Raw genomic sequence first — 18,708 nt, forward strand, 5'->3', positions numbered from 1 at the left:
CACCTAGCTACAGATCTGGCCTGTGTTCACACCAGCAAGTGATCTTGATATAGGAGACTTCAGGGGGACAATATGCTCAGAAAGGGGTGTCCAAACCTGGGAGTCGTTCAGAAAGAAAATACCAAGGAAATCCGAAGTCCACAAGACATGCCTTTTTAAATGGGTCCATTCAATTTGTCACCATGGATTCTTGCATGGTTAATCTCCACACAGACAGAATGAATTCAGACTCCGTTACTGGGAAACTCACTGAAGCTGGCTCTGAATAAGGAAACTGGATAGTTTCGTAGCTCAGGATTTTCACACCTGCGGAAGCGTTCTATCCCCAGGGTGGCCTGAGTCACAATCAGCTGTGACTAACACAAGCCGACTTCACTACCCCTCACTGGCAAAGAAGATGGAGTTTTATTATGGTATCAGTTGGCTTTTTAAATTCCTCTTCTCCTCCCTCTCAGATACACGCAAACCCAAGTGAGCATGCACAATTCACACACACCAGCTCCTTCTCTGGCCCACAGTTTCACCTGGGAAAGGAGAGCAGCAGACATGAGCTGAAGCACTTAGGGTGACTGAGACCCCAAAAGTAAAGGCAGGAATGTCCCTGAGTCTGCCCTTGCAGTCTCCATCTTGCTAGAGATTAGAAAAGCTGGCTTCTCCTTATCTCTTGCCTAAATGAGTTCCCTAGACCAGTCTTCCCCTTTCTTCGAATTTAATAATGATCCTGACATTGTGGTTGGTTAAGTTCAGCCCCAGAACTTAGCATCATGGCTGGCCTCTTCTTGAGCCAGCCACTAGCCCAGACCAATCAGCCCACACGGTGGCTCACCTGAACTGGAAGGTTAAACCCACCACAGTAAGGTTATTAATAGACCCTTTCTGGGGGACACTCTTAGCTACCTGATCATCTCTCCTGAACTTGCAGGTCCCATAAGTCTCCCTTAACCCTACTTCCACGTGGGCCCTCCCCTTCCTCCCCTCCACATGGTGGGTGCTCTCTTCTCTAAACTTTCTTCTCTAAATCCCTTTTCACCCTTCTTCCAGGCCCACCACATGGGCTCTCAAACCACATGGGTGTATCCATTTTCCCTCCCTTGGTTTTATACTTCCCTCAATAAATGTAACAATTTAATAATTAGCCTTCTCAGTCTGGTTTGTCCAATTCTTTGGTCAATATGTAAGACATGCAGCCAAGGTTTGGGGTTCAAAACTCCCAACACCTTATTACAAAAGGCTAGATTTGAGCCCGGCATGGTGGCGCACACCTTTAATCCCAGCACTCAGGAGGTAAAGGTAGGAGGATTGCTGTGAGTTCAAGGCCACCCTGAGACTCCATAGTGAATTCCAGGTCAGCCTGAGCTAGAGTGAAACCCTACCTCGAAAAACCAAAACAAATAAGTAAATAAAAGGCTAGGTTTGTGGGCTCCAGTAGTATAGGGGACTTTCTGGACACCCCCACACTGGGTGGCATATGGCAGGATGGGGGGGGGTAGTTGCATATAATGGAATCTTCCACAATCCTACACGCTCTGCACTCTGCCTTATGGCAAGGTGTAGGGGGCTCCATAATATGCAGTTATTTAGTTTCCAGAACTAGGCAGGATCAGGGCTCTTAAACGGCGGGATCTTAGGACGCCACTCCCTTGCAAGGCCTTTTCTCAATTGGCCACGTTTGTCCATCTCACCCAATCAGATCTCTATCAAGTGCTCACCCTGCCCAGGAGTGGATGGATTTCTTCTCCAAGCTCAGACCAATTGGCGGGGACACCTAATGTAGGTGTGTCCGGGTGGCATCGCACAAATTCCCACCCTGGCAGCTATGCTGCGTGGGAAGAGACACTTGTTACCTTTCTTTACTGTCTTCACTTTTACTCTTTTTGGAAGTGCACATCCCTTTTCATTGTAAGACTTGAATAAAATGTGGTATTTTAAAACTCATTTCCTTGGATCTGGAATTGTCAATTCTTTGGTTACTTTGCAGGTATGAACTCAGGGCTCGGGGTGCTCAAAAGCACCCCAGGACCCCAATTTCCCCATTTGGCTGAGCACTGGCGGTAGGTTGAGGGGAAGGGTGATTGGCCTTTGTCTATACCCCCATGGCAGGCAGTGCACACAGGCGGAACGAGCTGCGTCCCACTAGCTCAGGTAAGTTTGTCTTCCACATATGTGTGTCCACAAACATACAAACGTATACACACAGCCATATATAAAAAAAAAATGATTTTTAAAAAACTAAGCTATAGGGCTGGAGGGATGGTTTAGCAGTTAAGGCGTTTGCCTGCAAAGCCAAGGGACCCGAGTTCAATTCCCCAGAACCCATGTTAGCCAGATGCACAAGGGGGCGCATGCGTCTGGAGTTCATTTGCAGAGGCCCTGGCCCGTCCATTCTCTCCCTCTCCCTCCCTCCCTCCCTCCCTCCCTCCCTCCCTCCCTCCCTCCCTCCCTCTCTCTCTCTCTCTCGCTCCCTCTTTCTCTGTCAAATAATTAAACAAATAAAATATATTTTTTTAACATTAAGCTGTAAGTACTAATCTACGGCATCCATTTCTCAATTCTATTTTTACTCACAAATGTCCACAAACTGGTGAAATTGCTACTACTAGAGCATGTTCCTGAGAAATCAAGCTAGCAAATACTAGGCTTTGGAAGAGTCAAAATTTTATAGAGCCCATCCCAGCTGCAAGCATGTTGGAGGTGCCACACCCTGCTGCTGGGTCAGAGGAAAGGCATGTGAGGTCCAGAAGCAACCCCTCCAGCCGCCCTGTGCCCCTCCCAGGGCTGAAGATAGCGGCCAGTTGACACTTGGTAACTGTGGACACAAGCGCATAGGTCAGTCGGGCCTCTCGGGCTTGGCTGCAGTGACATTCCTGGCATTTTCTCCTGCACCGCCTCTAAGCCCTTGGAATGTCCACAGCTTCTTAAGCCACTAATTTCTACCTCAAGGCACAAAGAGAACTGGGAAACCCGGTACAGTCATCAAAGTAGTGAGATTCCTGTTTTGTGCTGTTTTAGGTAGCCTATGGCCCTGGGCTTCTGGGGTCAAAGCCTGCTCAAGATGCTCTCCGGAAAAGCAGCCAGTCACAGAGCTGAAAGGAGAAAGTATGACACTGCCACCACATTAGTTTATCTAAAACTCCTCTTACGTCCAGTTCTTGGAATATGTCACTAAAAGTAAAGTAAAACGTGGTTAACCAGGGGGGAAAATCTTTTAGTTCTATCAAGTATATATTCCCAAGAAAGGCTTAAACCAGTTAAATAATGATTTTACTCTACTTCATTTATTTTATTTTTTGTAATATTTTATTTATTTGAGAGACAGAGGTAGGGAAAGAAAGAGAGAGAGAGAATGAGCACACCATGGCCCCTAGCCACTGCAGGCAAGCTCCAGCCACACGCACCACCCTTTACATGGGTACTGGGGACTCGAACCTGGGTCTTTTCCCTTGTCAGGCCAGTGCCTTAACCATTAAGCCATCTCCCCAGCCCAGTCTGCTTCATTTTTGCCCTGAAACACTTTCCGACAGGTCACAACCTGCTTCATCCATGGCACACAGCATCAGCATGTCTCCTCCTAACTTTCTGGGTCACAGCACAGCCTTGGACTCCGAGCAGCTGAAGGGGCGAGGATGACAGAAGAGGAGCGACCACAGTTGTGTGGACACTGAGGACAAGGAGGCAGGCACTTAGCCTGTACAGCCTCAGCTTCACTACAGAGGTGCCAGGGGGGCTACAGTCGCCCACAGGGCAGCTCCATTTACACCCTGCCTCCATTCCCATCGGTTTACTTGCTGGGTGCCAGGCAGGCTTCCTCTCCTCAAAGAACTTACGGCCTGGGGGAGGAGAGACACAGAGTCCTCACCACAATAGCACTCATAATAGGACATAATAGGAGGGTGGAGGAGGGCATGCAGCAGAACCCAGAGCAAGTGAGTCTATGGCTGGGTGTTCTGGGCAGAGCTGGGATGAAAACTTCCTGTAGCGGAAACTTCTTCATAAAGAATCATGGGGCTGAAGAGCTGGCTCCGAGGTTAAAGGTGCTTGCTTATAAGGCCTGGCAGACCAGGTTCAATTCCCCAGTTACCCTGTAGAGGCCAGATGCACAGGTTGGTGCTGCATCTACAGAATTTTTCTAGCAGCAGCAGCAGCAAGAGGCCCTGGTGAACCCATTCCTGCCCCTTCCCTCCTTGCATGTAAATAAATAAATAAAATAACACACAACATAAAAAGAAGAATCAGGGGATGGAGAGATGGCTTAGCAGTTAAGCGCTTGCCTGTGAAGCCTAAGGACCCTGGTTCGAGGCTCGATTCCTCAAGACCCACGTTAGCCAGATGCACAAGGGGGTGCACGCCTCTGGAGTTCGGTTACAGTGGCTGGAGGCCCTGGCGTGCCCATTCTTTCTCCCTCTCTCTATCTGCCTCTTCCTTTCTCTGTTGCTCTCAAATAGATAAACAATAAACAAAAAAATTTTTAAAAAGAAGAACCAGAGGTGAGGCTGTGCATGGTTGTACATGCCTTTAATCCCAGCACTGGGGAGTGACTTTTAAGTCAGCCTGGCCTAGAGTGAGAGCCTGCCACAGAGAGGCGGGGGGAAGAGAGATGATATTTCACTTCCAGAGAAAGACAACAATCCAACTGGTGCTTTGGCACTCACCACAGTCTCCCAGTCCTGTGCCAGCTCTTGTAGGAACATGGGAAGGCTGGGCAAGGAAGGGGCATGGCCTGCTATAACGTAACAGGTGCAAAAGCATGTGGCACTATTCTACTAAAGGCAACCAGACCCTACATGGAAGTCTAACCCTGGCATCCCTGTGGCAGATGAATTCCTGAAGGATGAGTTGGCAAGCCGGAGGTGAATCTGAAGGGTAATGCAGTTGTTAGGAGCCTGCGCACAGCTGGTCGGGGCTCCAGGCAGAGTCCACAGAGGAAGGATGCGGGAAACTGAACTCCAGGTTTCCTATGTGCTTCGGGGATGTGTTCACGATTCTGAGTTACATCCCACACCACAAGGGACCTTGAGCAGAGGAGGAGGAATACAATACTGCAGTCCCTGTGTGCAAAGATACCAGAAAAGTCACAAGCTCAAGGATGATCCCTTATCCCATGATTCATAGAGAAATCCTATCAGTAAAGTTAATAATTAAGAAGAAAAAAGTATCACCAATCTCATGTATGTTCAAGTATTTTGCTGCCTACAGAGGGGACAGTAGTTTATAAAAGCACCAGTGACTGGTGGTTCTGAAGTACAAGAGCCCAGGTCATTACTCTGGTGTGGCCTAGACCAACGGGAAGCATTAAAGAACATATCTGAAGCCAGCAGAGGTAAGAGGGTCTCTACAGTGTGAGTTCAATGACAGCCGGAGCTACAATGAAACCCTACCTCAAAAAAATAAAGAAATAGATAAGTAAATAGAGGAACCTATTTGAGCCGAACACTGTGTACGAACATGAAGGTCTAACCTCGGCCTGTGCAAAAAGAACGGGTCGTGTAAACAAAGGAAGAGCTGCCAGACGCATGTCTACACATGACAAGCAGTCTACCTATGAACAGATCCTCCTGCAGATAGGGAAGGACCCTAAGAAGAAACATAAGCCTCACAAGAAAATAGCTCAACATTTCAACGTGCTGTGCTCATGAAAGGTATTGTTACATAGTGGGGTTCATGTTCCAATTCCTTGGATTTTAAACTCTCTTGCCAAATTCCAATATCAGTAGTATCATAGTAAAGGAAAAAAACATGTTCACAGTAGTAATATTTAGAGCCTTTTTTATTTTTATTTATTTATTTTTTTTTTTTTTTTTTTGATTTTTCAAGGTAGGGTCTCACTCTAGACCAGGCTGACCTGGAATTTACTATGGAGTCTCAGGGTGACCTCGAACTCACAGCGATCCTTCTACTTCTGCCTCCCGAGAGTTGGAATTAAAGGTGTGTACCACGACGCCTGGCTGGAGCCATTTTATAGTTCGAATGCATTACTTTCCTGTAAGAATCCATCCTTAAATCTTGCTGCCACCAGGAAGGGAGATGGCATGAGGAACAGATAGGAATTCTGTTGGCAGATAGTATTTCTGTGTTGTCCCGTACCTTCACAAGCAATCTACATGCCTTACTGACATATATGAGAAAATGCATTTTACTAAAATGCCATTCTAATGTTCTGTCCCAAGAAAACATCAATAATGGGCATTGGATCTAAAACCTGCTGTGGCCATGCCTTGAAGACAAACAGAACTGACCAGACTAAAATCGACTGCAGGCCATTAAAAAGAGGAATGCCACATTAACCTGTAGATGACTACTTACAGTAATGATCTCTTAACTTTGGGGGGAGAAATTTAAAATTTGATGAAGTGAATTCTGAGTAGCTCATCAACAAACGATGCCTTCAAAGCAACAGTATGAGTAAGACTGGTAATTAGAATCAAGACAGTATTGGCTGGAGAGATGGCTTAGCGGTTAAGCGCTTCCCTGTGAAGCCTAAGGACCCCGGTTCAAGGCTCGCTTCCCCAGGACCCACGTTAGCCAGATGCACAAGGGGGCACACATGTCTGGAGTTCATTTGCAGTGGCTGGAGGCCCTGGCGCGCCCATTCTCTCTCTCTCCCTCTATCTGTCTTTCTCTCTGTGTCTGTCGCTCTCAAATAAATAAATAAATAAATATTTTAAAAAAATATTTTAAAAAAAGAAAAGAAAATCTGCTACTGTAATAACAAAAAAAGCATCTGAATTTCAAGACCCACGAGTTTGATGCAGAATATTTTTAATGCAAATAAACATTTTAGCACACTCTGTAACTGGTCACATTAAATACTTAGACTGGTTATGGTAATGAAACCGGTCTGCAATAATCTATATTTGGATGACAACAACCCCAGGACTCTCTTCTGTATATTCAAATAATAGCAAACATTTAGTTATCCCCGTGTATGTTTAAGAATCAATTGGAAATTTCCCCAACTACACCTGAGATTTAAATTTTTGAAACAAATGGATGGATCACCCAGCACGGCTCAACTTTAAAATGCCTGACATTTGGGGATAGGACAGTTTACCTCTGTGAGCTCCATGCAGGTCAGCTGTATTCCCGGCTTGCGGTGGCAACCAAGCACATCTCCAGACAAACGTCTGATGCTGGGTAAAATCAGTGTGGATTGGGTATCCCTCATAAGACAATGCCCGGACCATGACCAAAATTTTTAGAACCATGGACAAGGGTAAGTTTCATTTTAAAGGTATGAACTGTTACAGTTAATAATACTCAAACAGAACCAAATTCACTCACAGAGTTAGAGTCAAAACTACTACACACCCACAATTCACTCTCCTTCATAAGTCATAATGGTCTCAGGCTACAAGCACCCTTGCCAGTAATGAAAACTATTTCCTTCCCTGTCAACACACACATACACACGTGCACACACACACACCTCCATCTGTATTTTCTTGTGGTCACTCACTGGAGCTACCCATTTGTTCTTGGGTCAAAGTTTCAAGTGTCACTACTCAATAGTGGGGTACACAACCAGCCTCTCTTGGACTGTTTGTTCTCTGGCTTTGATTTAAAAAAAAATCATTTTCATACATGTTCCACCTCCAGTCTTTTCACCCTTTTTTTTAAATTAATTTATTTATTTGAGAGCAACAGACACAGAGAGAAAGACAGATAGAGGGAGAGAGAGAGAATGGGCGCGCCAGGGCTTCCAGCCTCTGCAAACGAACTCCAGACGCGTGCGCCCCCTTGTGCATCTGGCTAACGTGGGACCTGGGGAACCGAGCCTCGAACCGGGGTCCTTAGGCTTCACAGGCAAGCGCTTAACCGCTAAGCCATCTCTCCAGCCCTCTTTTCACTCTTTTTAGCAATATCCTTTACACAAATTCTCTTGAGATCGAAAGTCTCTCTATCCAAATAGAAAATACTCATTATTATTAACCTGATTTCATTCACTTAAAAAATATTTATTGAGGGCTGGAGGAATGGTTTAGCAGTTAAAGCATTTGCCTGCAAGGCCAAAGGACCCACCTTCAATTCCCCAGGACCCGTATTATTAGCCAGATGCACAAGGGGGCGCACGCATCTGGAGTTCATTTTGCAGTGGCTGGAGGTCCTGGCACACCTATTCTCTCACTCTCACTCTTTCTCAGTTCTTCCCTTTTCTGCTTCCTCTTCCTCTCACTCCCTCTCCTCTTCTTCCTCTTCCCCCTCCTCCTTCTCCTCCTGCCCCTTCTTCTTCCTGCTGATTTGATGATGTGATACCACATTCCTGCTCCTGCCGTGCTCCCCACACCACGGTGTGGATCGACCCTCTGAAGCTGTGAGCCAGCACAACCTTGCCCATCTACAAGCTGCTGCTTCTAAGGAATTTCTTTTCCCCAGCAATGAGAAAGTAACTGATACACAAAGGATCTTGATTCTGAATTTCCATGTCCCTTGAACAATCTGTTTTTCCAGTCTGACACTTATCTCTTGCTGGGTTTTTTTGTTTGTTTGTTTGTTTGTTTGTTTGTTTTTAAAGTTTCTCAAACACAAACATCAAAGACCTTTAAAAGAAAAAGTGTCAAGGATGCCACTGTCTGCTACTGACTGGGCAACTTCTACAAATCCAAGTCGTTATCACAACAACTGCATGTCATGGACTCTCCCCATACAGAAACTCTATTTTAAACTCTTTGTGGAGTTTTGTTTGCTTGTTTGTTTTTACTAACTTTTCCTTCTGCAAGGCAGAAGAAATGAATATGGTCATCAGCACACTGAAAACTTTAATAAGCAAGTTATAAATCCCAACATCAGTGCCTAAGAAATGTGGGACTAGAAAGAAGGCAAAACACTCAGATATCACCATTTGCCCAATAATCAACTTAAGCTCCTGCTAGCTCCTAGATTTACCTCAAAAGCTCTGAGCTTGGATGTAATTTCTTCAAGCAAATGTAAGTCTTTGGAAAACTTGGCCTTAAGTTTCTTCCACTTTCCTTGGATATCCTCAGATTCTTGTTTATACGCCTTTTCTACATCAGGAAGCAGACTTTTCTCCAATGCCTTTGTTTCTTCTGTAAGTTTATATAATGTGGGCTTTTGGTTCTCAAGGATTTCATCGAGGGCCTAGAAAAAGTTTCAAAAGATTAAAAATATGCCTAACAATTTCTCTGTGTAGATGTAAGAACATGGCTATATACAGAAAAAAGGAAGGAGGGCATTTTATTCATAAAAAAATGAATTGTTTAAAAAAACTCACAAAAAAAAAAAGACATAATGAAAAAGTTAAAGCTTTCCCTTCATATGCTGTGTGTGGGCAACATAAAATATTCTCTACAGTGAAAATCACTGGACTAACATAGCCAGTGTGGACCAAGTATGCAAAGCCAAGGGCGGTCTCTTACCCAGTAGAAGGACTTAAGGCCACTCAACGAAAGAACCAGAAAAGCATTTTTATTCAACAGAATTTTTTGAAAATATCAATTCAAGCCAGGTATAAGAACTCACAACAGTAGTTCTAGCACTTGGGAGGCTGAGGCATGAGAATCACCATGGGAGTTCAAGGCCAGCCTGGGCTACAGAGTAAGATGCTATCCCCAAAAAAACAACAAAAAAAGTATCACCAGGCATGGTGGCACACACCTTTAATCCCAATGCTGTGGAAGCTAAGGTAGGAGGATCCCTGTAAGTTCCATGTCAGTCTTGAGCTACAGAGTGAGTTCTGAGTCAGCTTGGGTTACAGTTAAAATAAACAAATATATATAATCTCTTCAATGAATATACATCATTTTAAAAGAGATATTTCAACAGATAATGAATGAGCAAGTTCATAATTTTATGATAATTTTAACAGAAGACTTTTTTCTCCTATTAACATTTAATAGCTTTCTTTTTATCTGAGATCATATATTGCAATAATTAATGTTCAAATTATAAGAAATTTCTTAACCAAAAATGACCAACTTTTAAAATTATTTACACATTTTTTAATTTTTTATTGTTTATTTATTTGAGAATGTCAGACAGAGAGAGAAAGAGGCAGAGAGAGAGAGAGAGAGAGAGAGAGAGAGAGAGAGAGAGAGATAATGGGCACGCCAAGGCCTCCAGCCACTGCAAAAGAACTCCAGATGTGTGCACCCCCTTCTGCATCTGGCTAACGTGGGTCCTGAGGAATCAAGCCTCAAACCAGGGTCCCTAGGCTTCACAGGCAAGCACTTAACTGCTAAGCCATCTTTCCACAGCCCCTAAATTATTTTTTTTAATTTTAGAGAGAGAGAGAGAGAGAGAACTGATGCACCAGGGCCTTAGCCAGTGCAATCAAATTCCAGACACTTGTGTCACCTAGTGGGCATGTGTGACCTTGCACTTTCTTCACCTTTGTGTGTCTAGCTCACGTGAGATCTGGAGAGTCAAATTTGGGTCCTGAGTCTTTGTAGACAAGCACCTTAACCACTAAGCCATCTCTCCAGCCCCCCAATTTTTTAAATGACACTGAAAATGCACTTCACAATCTGTATGAACTATCAGAATTGTTAGGAGAGTCCTCAAACAGCTTACCTTTCGTTCTTGCAGGGCCTTCTCCGCCATTGTTAGATCACTGAGGTCACTCGGGGATGTCTGGGCTTTGTTTTCTAAATCATTTAGCATTTCTTTCAGTGTTTTCAATGTTTCCAAGTATTCATGCCCAGGCTGGCTCTTCAGTGCTGTTTATTTAACAATAGACTGACTTAGAGAAAACAATGTTAGGCCCTTCATGTTATCACTTACACCATTAATTCAGTATACTGCGAGTGGATTGCCATAGATAGTCAATTAGATCCAGTGATCAAAGTTGAAGAGGATCTTGATTAGTGAATAAAATAGGTCGTTCCACTAGCCTTTCTAAAGGACAGATAGTGACTTCATTCCCACAGATGTTGACGGTTGAAATATTCACTAACTCACTACATTTTTTTTTTCATTTCATCATGATGAAATGCCTCTATGAAGTTGGAAGGACAATGCTTCTTTTGTCCGTCACAATCTCTTCTTCCCCAACCTCCACACAGTGAAGAAAAGAAAGCAAAGATCCCAACATCGACCTTCCTGCTTGCTCACGTGTACAGACAAACCCACCCACAGAGTGATGGGTGCTGTATGGGAACACGGTGGCCGGGCTGCCCCAAGTCCTCTGAGGAACAAAAGAGCCACGGCCGGCTGGAACAGGGTCTCCCGTCCCTCTAGTGTGAAAACCCCACCGAGGCCTCTCTTGTACAGGAGGGAAGCAAGCTGCTTTTGAAGCACAAAGCGGTGAAGCCATCCAGCAGGGAACAGTGAGCTGCCCTGATCCTCATCAAAACTAAGAGACCAGCTAGGACTAGCGAGCTGAGAAAGAAATTCTTTCAGGTACTTATGTCACACTCTAGGTTAACTGATTTCCCTGAACAAGGACATTCAGGAGAAAAGCCACGTGACACATATGCCTAACGTGCAAACCTCCACCTCCCTCATGTCCGTCCACAATCATCAACAGCCAATGTAAGGCAGAGAGAAGGTCATGGCTACAGTTTTGAGTTTGGACTGCCCATAACAATAGAGATTTCACTGCAATTCCCAACTTACACAGCAGCTGAAGAGAGAAAATTCATAACATGACAGGGATGAGCTGTCAAAATCCCTAACAGTTAGCTTTTGTGGTGGTTTGAGTGTGGAATGCCCCCCAAAAAACCTCAAATGTTTGTGATAAAATTTCCCTAGTTCCCAGCGGGTGGGGCCTTTGGGAGGTGGAGCCTTGCTGTGAGAGGTGTGGTCCAGCCCTAGCAAGTGTGACAAGTTAGCTCACTAGCTTGCTCCTCCCCACTGATATGTGACAATGGGAGCCAGCTGCCTGCTCTGTCAAGCTTTCCCTGCCATGAGGAAACTTCCCCTCGAAATTCTAAGGTGGGAGCCAGGCATGGTGGTACACGTCTTTAATCCCAGCTCTCAGACAGCAGAGATAGGAGGACAGCTGTGAGTTCCAGACCACCCTGAGACTACACAGTGAATTCAGGTCAGCCTGGAATTCTAGGTGAGACCCTACCTAGAAAAAAAAAAAAAAAAAAAAAACTGTAAGCTGAGGTTGGAGAGATGGTTCAGTGGTTACAGATGCTTGCTTGCAAAGCCTGATGGCCCGAGTTTGACTTCCCAGTAGCCATGTAAAGCCAGATGCATAAAGCAGCAAGCGTCTGGAGTTTGTTTGCAGTAGCAGGAGGCCCCAGTATGCCCCTTCTCTCTCTCTGTCTGCCCCTGCAAATAAATAAATAGTTTTGGGAAAAATGTAGGCTGAAATAAACCCTTTCTTCCCATCAGCTGTTTTATGATTAGGTGTTCTGTCCAACAACTAGAAAGTGACTGTACAGTTTTCCAAAACCAGGTTTATTCCCAAATTAAGAACTCAGAATCAGAAAGAGCATGATTTCTATTAAAAGAAGGGACGGTAACCCTAAAACTTCAACCACTTTGAGCAAACAGAAATTGATGATCATCCTGTTTGCTCTTACTGGGAATGACTCAATGAAGACACAACACTGGTCTCTCCTTTGAAAACTCCCTAGGGGTATGACTTAGTGACCAAGCAGTTACCCAGCATGCATGGCATCCTGGGCTTCATCCCAACGCCACAAGAAAATACTTACAAAGTCTAGACTAGCTACACAGACAGTTTGGAAGCATGTGAAAACTGTATTTACAGTCAAGTGTAAATGTAGAAAACCATCTGAATATACTTGAAGACCTTGGTTTGACCAGACAATGCAGAGGAAATGTGAAGCCCCCTAAAGTTCTAACTAGTAGAAGCAATTTTTATTTTTCATTTTTTAGAGAGGAGAACCCAAGTTTGGGGTTCTGTCCTATCTTTTAAAAAAAATTTTTTTTTTTAATTTATTTGCAAGGAGGGGAGAGACAGAATGAGAACATGGGCACTTCAGGGCCTCCAACTGCTACAAACTCCAGACACAAGCACCACTTTGTGTATCTGGCTTTCCCTGGGCATTGGGGAATTGAACCCAGGTCCTTAGGCTTTGCAGGCAAGTGTCTTAACTGTTGAGCCATCTCCCCCAGCTCCAGAAGTAATTTGTAAAGTAAGATAAACTGAGAGGAGAGACAGTAAAACCACATGGAAAGACGCTAAGATTTACCACTCTCTAGCTGTCGCTGGCGATCCTCTAACGCTTTCTGCACGGCCTCGAAGTGGCTTAGCAAGCCATCGAACTCCTGCTGGACAAAACCGGGGGCAGAAGGCCGAGACTTCAGGGCTGAGCAGTTTGCACGCAGCGTCTCAATTTTGGGGTGCAGGCCGAGGAGATCTGTCAGCTCCCGCTAAGGAAGAGAAAACACGTTCCTTCACTCAGTGAGAAAGAGCCTTCCTACAGCAAGTTAATCAGAACGGATTTTTAAGTTCGTCATATAGAACACGTTCATATGTGAGACTGCGCACAGCAAGCTGGCATGGCCCATGTGGGGGGCTCCTTACCTGGCAGGTATCCTTGAGTCCCAGCAGGGAGTGTCGGGGTAATTCGGAAGAGGGTGTGTGCTGCACCCTCTCTTCCTTCACTTTTATGACCTTCTCAAGGGCATCAAGCTGTTTTAAATATGCATTTATATCTTCATGGAGCTGGATCTTTCCAGCCAGGCCTTCCAGGAGCTGAGAAACCATCTTCCATTCCAATGACACCCTTTCCAGGACTCTCTGGATTTCTTCAGTTGAAAGACCTTCTTCAGAGAGAAAATAAATAAACAAATAGACACTTCAGACAATATTTACCAAACTGGCTTGGAATTTGTTCCCCACATTCTCACAAAGTCAAAAATAAGGAAATGTCACTCCCCACCCCCGCCCAGCCCCTTTCAACACAATGAATAAAACATATGGGCTCAAAAGATGGCTTAGTAGTTAAGGCGTTTGCCTATGAAGCTTAAGGACCCAGGTTCAATTCCCCAGTACCCACATAAGCTAGATACACAAGGTGGCTCATGCATCTGTAGTTCATTTGAAGTGTCTGGAGGCCCTGGCAAGCCCATTCTCTCTCTTTCTTTATCTCTGCCTCTTTCCCTCTCTCTCTCAAATACTTAAATTAAATAAATAAAAACTTTAAAAATTGCAATGTTCCACTTAAAAATAATTAGGTCTGTTTCAACTTGTTGACTTGGGATGGGGGCATTGCTGAAATAGCAGTTCAAGAGCTGTGCCCCTTCAGGAAACATTACAAAGGAAGTGGTGATTTAAACATGAGCGCTGCTCTCACTGCCAGCCTGAGAGCATCTTCCAGAGAGACGGTGGTATACACTGTGGAGACTAAAGACTCATCAAAGCAGAAAACCAGAGGCTGCTGAGAACTCAACACTGAAGGAAATTGGTAACACACCTTCCAAGGCTCAGGGAACATTGTTTATTTTTTATTTATTTATTTGAGAGCGACAGAGAGAGAGAAAGAGAGAGAGAGAGCGAGCACGCACGCCAGGGCCTCCAGCCACTGCAAACGAACTCCAGACGCGTGCGCCCCCTTGTGCATCTGGCTAATGTGGGTCCTGAGGAATTGAGCCTCGAACCGGGGATCCTTAGGCTTCACAGGCAAGTGCTAAGCTGGACAGGAGAAGATGAGGTCAAGCAATCATAAAAGTATCAAATTTTCATCTTATCAAAGGAAAATTTGTATTTAAATTTTGTTTTGTTTCCAGGATTCAGAGTTAGATGGAACACACAGTCTAAAAAGGTTGAGGATTCAAAAGCCTTGGATTTGATCCCCAACAGCCATAATTCCCACACTCGGGTGGTAAAGTCAGGGGTTTCAGAAGTTCTAAATCATCCTCTGCTACTTAATAAGTTTGAGGTCAACTTTCAACTTGAAGGGGAAAAAAAAAAAGAAAAGAAAACCCCAAAAGCAGTAATAAGGAAACAATTTATTTTATTAATTTCCAAAAAGGGACAGCAAAGGCAGGCATGGTAATACACGCGTACAGTCCCCATTATTTCAAAAGACAAACAAACAAAAAAGAAAGCATATGAAAGAGTAAAAGCAGGCTGGGAAGACAGCTCAGTGACAAAAGACGCTTGCTTACAAAGCCATCAGGCTGGGTTTGACCTTCCAGATGCACAAGATGGAACACGGGTCTGGAGTTCAACATCAACAACAGCAAAAGGCCCTGATGCACCCATTCTCTCTCCCTCTCTCTCTCTCCCATAAAATATCATTTTTACAGTGCTTGAGAAGTCAGAGCTGAGCATCAGCAGCAGGCTAAGCCTATGCCAATGTGCCCAAGGGGCCAGCCCCAATTCCTTTCTACAGGTAGTGTAAAAGGCTCCCAGTCAGCTAATTCTAACAAACACTATTACAATAAGGAATTAGCACACAAGACCCATCTTTCCAGGTGCCCTTTCTCAGAAACTGACAAGGATGGTGAGCCTGGCCCCTTCCCACTTGCTCTTGCATATATATGGGATCCTTCCTGTTTGTGGGGAAAAGCATTCCTGTCTGCATTACCACTGTGAACTGAAGCTCCCCAAAAGTTCTACATCTGCCTCAGACAAGGCTGAACAGACTGAAGATCTCCTGTAGGAGATGGAATGTTGCAGGATCAGAGCCAAATTACCGTAGGCAATCTTTAGGCCCTCAACAGCCATTATTGCCCACCTCAGTGTCTATCAGTTGATCAGGTGTGATCTTTTTTTTGGAATATAAAAACAGACCCCTAGCCTCCACCAATCCAAGGGCTAAGAATATCATCAGGTAGCACTGGAATCCTGTGGCTATTTCTCCACTTTGTGGACTGAGCTTAGTAGTTAAGGTGCTTGCTTGTGAAGCCCACGGACCTAGGTACGATTACCCAGTATCCATGTAAGCCAGGTGTCCAAGGTGGTGCACACGTCTGGAATTTGTTTGCAATTGCTAGACCCATTTCTTTCTCCTTCCCTCTCTCTCTTTCTCTCAAAAAAAATATTTTATTCATTTATTTATTTATGAGTAACAGACAGACAGGGAGAGAAAGAGACAAGATAGAGATAGACAGAGAATGGACCTGCCAGGGCCTCCAGCCACTGCAAGCGAACTCCAGACACTTGCGCCCCCTTGTGCATCTGGCTAACGTGGATCCTGGGGAGTCGAGCCTCCAATGGGGTCCTTAGGCTTCACCGGCAAACGCTGAACCGCTAAACCATCTCTCCAGCCCCATAAATAAGATATTTTTAAAAAAAGAAAAGTAACTTGATATATGGCTTTCTTTTGTTCTGTAACTATAAAACATTCATGAAATTGTTAACAAGTTGGAACATGAAATTGGGGTAACCAAAATCGGTGTTCCTGGGCCATGGTCATTCATGGCTCCAGAGTAAACTCTTTCTTATCTCCCCTGAGGTGAGAGCTCTGTTTTTTGCCTTAACCATATGACCCTGGCCATATGGGGCCACCCCTTCTTTGTTTACTCAGGAGCCAAAATAAACCTTTCAGAAGAAAGAAAAGAAAACAGAGGGAGACCTATGTCTTTTCAAGCCACACAAAGGAAGAGGTATGTGCCCAACTGTATGTCCACAATAGGAAAGATAAGTCTGAGGAGAAGAGCCTCTGAGCCACTGGGGGGGGGGGGGGGGGGGTAAGAATGAGGGATGGGAGGAAGACTTTATTGCTTGCAAAAATCTCAAATCCAAGTAGCATTTATCAGATTCAACAAGGAAAAGGTCTTTATAGTAAATCAGCATCATGTGGCTGAGTGATCAAAACTCCACCATTAGTAGGCTTACCTTAGTGTAACTTCATTTCCAAAATAGGCCCACAAAAATTTCCCTTTTGGCAACCTCCCTGGGGGAGAAAACAATCGTGATTTACCCCTAGAGGGGAAGGTTTTAAAATTTTCTCCTCCATTGGATTTTAAGTACTATGCTAAACTTTGGGGGTTTCTGACCCCTATAGGAAAGCAGGACAGCTTCACTTTTATCTTTTTTTTAATTTGAGAGACAGAGAGAGGGCCTTGCCAGAGCCTTCTGCCCCTCACAAAAAGAACTCAAGACACGTGCCACCACTGCGTCTAGCTTTACAGTGGCTCATGAACATTGAACCCAGGCCTTCAGGCTTTATTAGCAAGTGTTTAACCACTGAGCAATCTCTCCAGCCCAGTTTAAAATATTTTATTTATCTGTTTTTAATAAAAAGCTTTAGCATAATATTTCTTTTTTGTTGGCTAAAAATAAAAAAATGCCTTGAAAACCATTCATTGATCTAGCCAATAAAAAAGCATTACAGCCTTAAATGCTTCATATGTCAAACTGAAAATATTATCCAATCTCACTATATAAAAAGTCTAAAATAAAAGAAAAAGGGAAAAAAAAAAAAAACACCAGAGTCTTACCTTTTCCCATTTGCTCCAAAAGGATTTGCCCGGTTTGGTTTAATTCATCCAGTTGAAGGGTTCTTTCTGCCTGTTCTTTTTCTAATCCCTGGAAATAAAATCCAAATATAAGAATACTGAAAACTTTCTTCTCAATATCATTTTGATGATATTTCTAAATTTTATGTTGAGTACCCCTCTTGAATTTTCCTTTGGTATTTCAAAGTTTACCTAAGAAAATACTAGAATGATTTCCATATCCATGTTTATGTCTGCAATAGTCACAACAGCTAAGAAGTAGAACCAGTCTGGCTGTCTATGAACAAATGAGTGAGGAAAGAAAATACAATATGTACATACAATGAGGTTTTATTCAGCCATGAGGAAAAAATTGCAACAACAGCACTTGTAACAACAACCAAAAAGAAAAAAAAAAATAAAAATAAAAATGGGCTGGAGAGATGGCTTAGCGGTTAAGCGCTTGCCTGTGAAGCCTAAGGACCCCGGTTCGAGGCTCTGTTCCCCAGGTCTCACGTTAGCCAGATGCACAAGGGGGCACACGCGTCTGGAGTTCCTTTGCAGAGGCTGGAAGCTCTGGAGCACCCTCTCTCCCTCTCCCTCTCCCTCTTTCTCTCTCTCTCTATCACTCTCAAATAAATAAATAAAAATATACAAAAAAATAGTTAAAAAGAAAAAGAAAATAAATCCACCTAGATGTCATTGTGTCAAGCAAAATAAGTAAACTTCAGAAACACAAATACCACGTTTTCTATCTTATGTGGACTCCAAATGTGTGTATGATTCCAAGTGTGTTTGTGTGTAGACATAGATAATGAAAGTAGAAAGGAGACCATAAGAGAGACAGAAATTATGAAAATAATAATAATAATAATAATAATAATAATACTAAAGGAATACTTGTTGAGAGGGAGTCAGGTGCTTTTCTGGGTAATCCTTAAGTTTGCCCTTATAAACCCCACTTTGCTAGAGATCAGAGAAGGATCTCTCCTCCCCTTAGACTTCAAGGAGTTACCTATACCTGGTTTTCCATAAACAACCTGAGACCTTCTTGGGAGGGGGTTAGTTTTCTTTCCTAGAATTCAGATCTGATCCTGGCATTGTGGTTGGTTAAACTCAGCCTCAAAACTTGGCTTCATGGCTGGCCTCTATCTGAGCCAGCCACCTGAGTGGACACCAATCAGGTCTCTCTCAGACTCACCTGAGTCTTTGGGTAAAGCCCACCACAGTAAGACTATGTATAGATCCTTATAGGTGGGCAAGCCCCACCCCACTTTCTTTTCTGTTGGCTGTTCACCTCTCCTGAGCTTCCAGATCCCCATCCTGGTGAGGCTCCCTGCTCCCACCTGGGCTTTCTACCCCTCCTGCCCTCCACGTGGCAGGAGCTCT

General features: G+C 44.1%; 1 protein-coding gene across 6 annotated transcripts in view; it reads right to left on the minus strand.

Annotated features, from left to right (window-relative positions):
* Nucleotides 1-18,708, minus strand: part of Utrn (utrophin) — a 555,367-nt gene that overhangs the window by 349,986 nt on the left and 186,673 nt on the right. For all 6 annotated transcript variants that reach the window (XM_045158274.1, XM_045158275.1, XM_045158277.1 and 3 more), the window contains 5 exons: nucleotides 17,323-17,410; nucleotides 13,457-13,698; nucleotides 13,122-13,302; nucleotides 10,525-10,670; nucleotides 8,881-9,093 (listed from right to left, as the gene is read on the minus strand). In XM_045158274.1, the coding sequence (XP_045014209.1) occupies nucleotides 8,881-9,093; nucleotides 10,525-10,670; nucleotides 13,122-13,302; nucleotides 13,457-13,698; nucleotides 17,323-17,410 (870 nt within the window). The remainder of the gene's footprint in view (nucleotides 1-8,880; nucleotides 9,094-10,524; nucleotides 10,671-13,121; nucleotides 13,303-13,456; nucleotides 13,699-17,322; nucleotides 17,411-18,708) is intronic.

This window comes from Jaculus jaculus, chromosome 9, assembly GCF_020740685.1.
Source record: "Jaculus jaculus isolate mJacJac1 chromosome 9, mJacJac1.mat.Y.cur, whole genome shotgun sequence".
Taxonomy (NCBI): Eukaryota; Metazoa; Chordata; class Mammalia; order Rodentia; family Dipodidae; genus Jaculus; species Jaculus jaculus.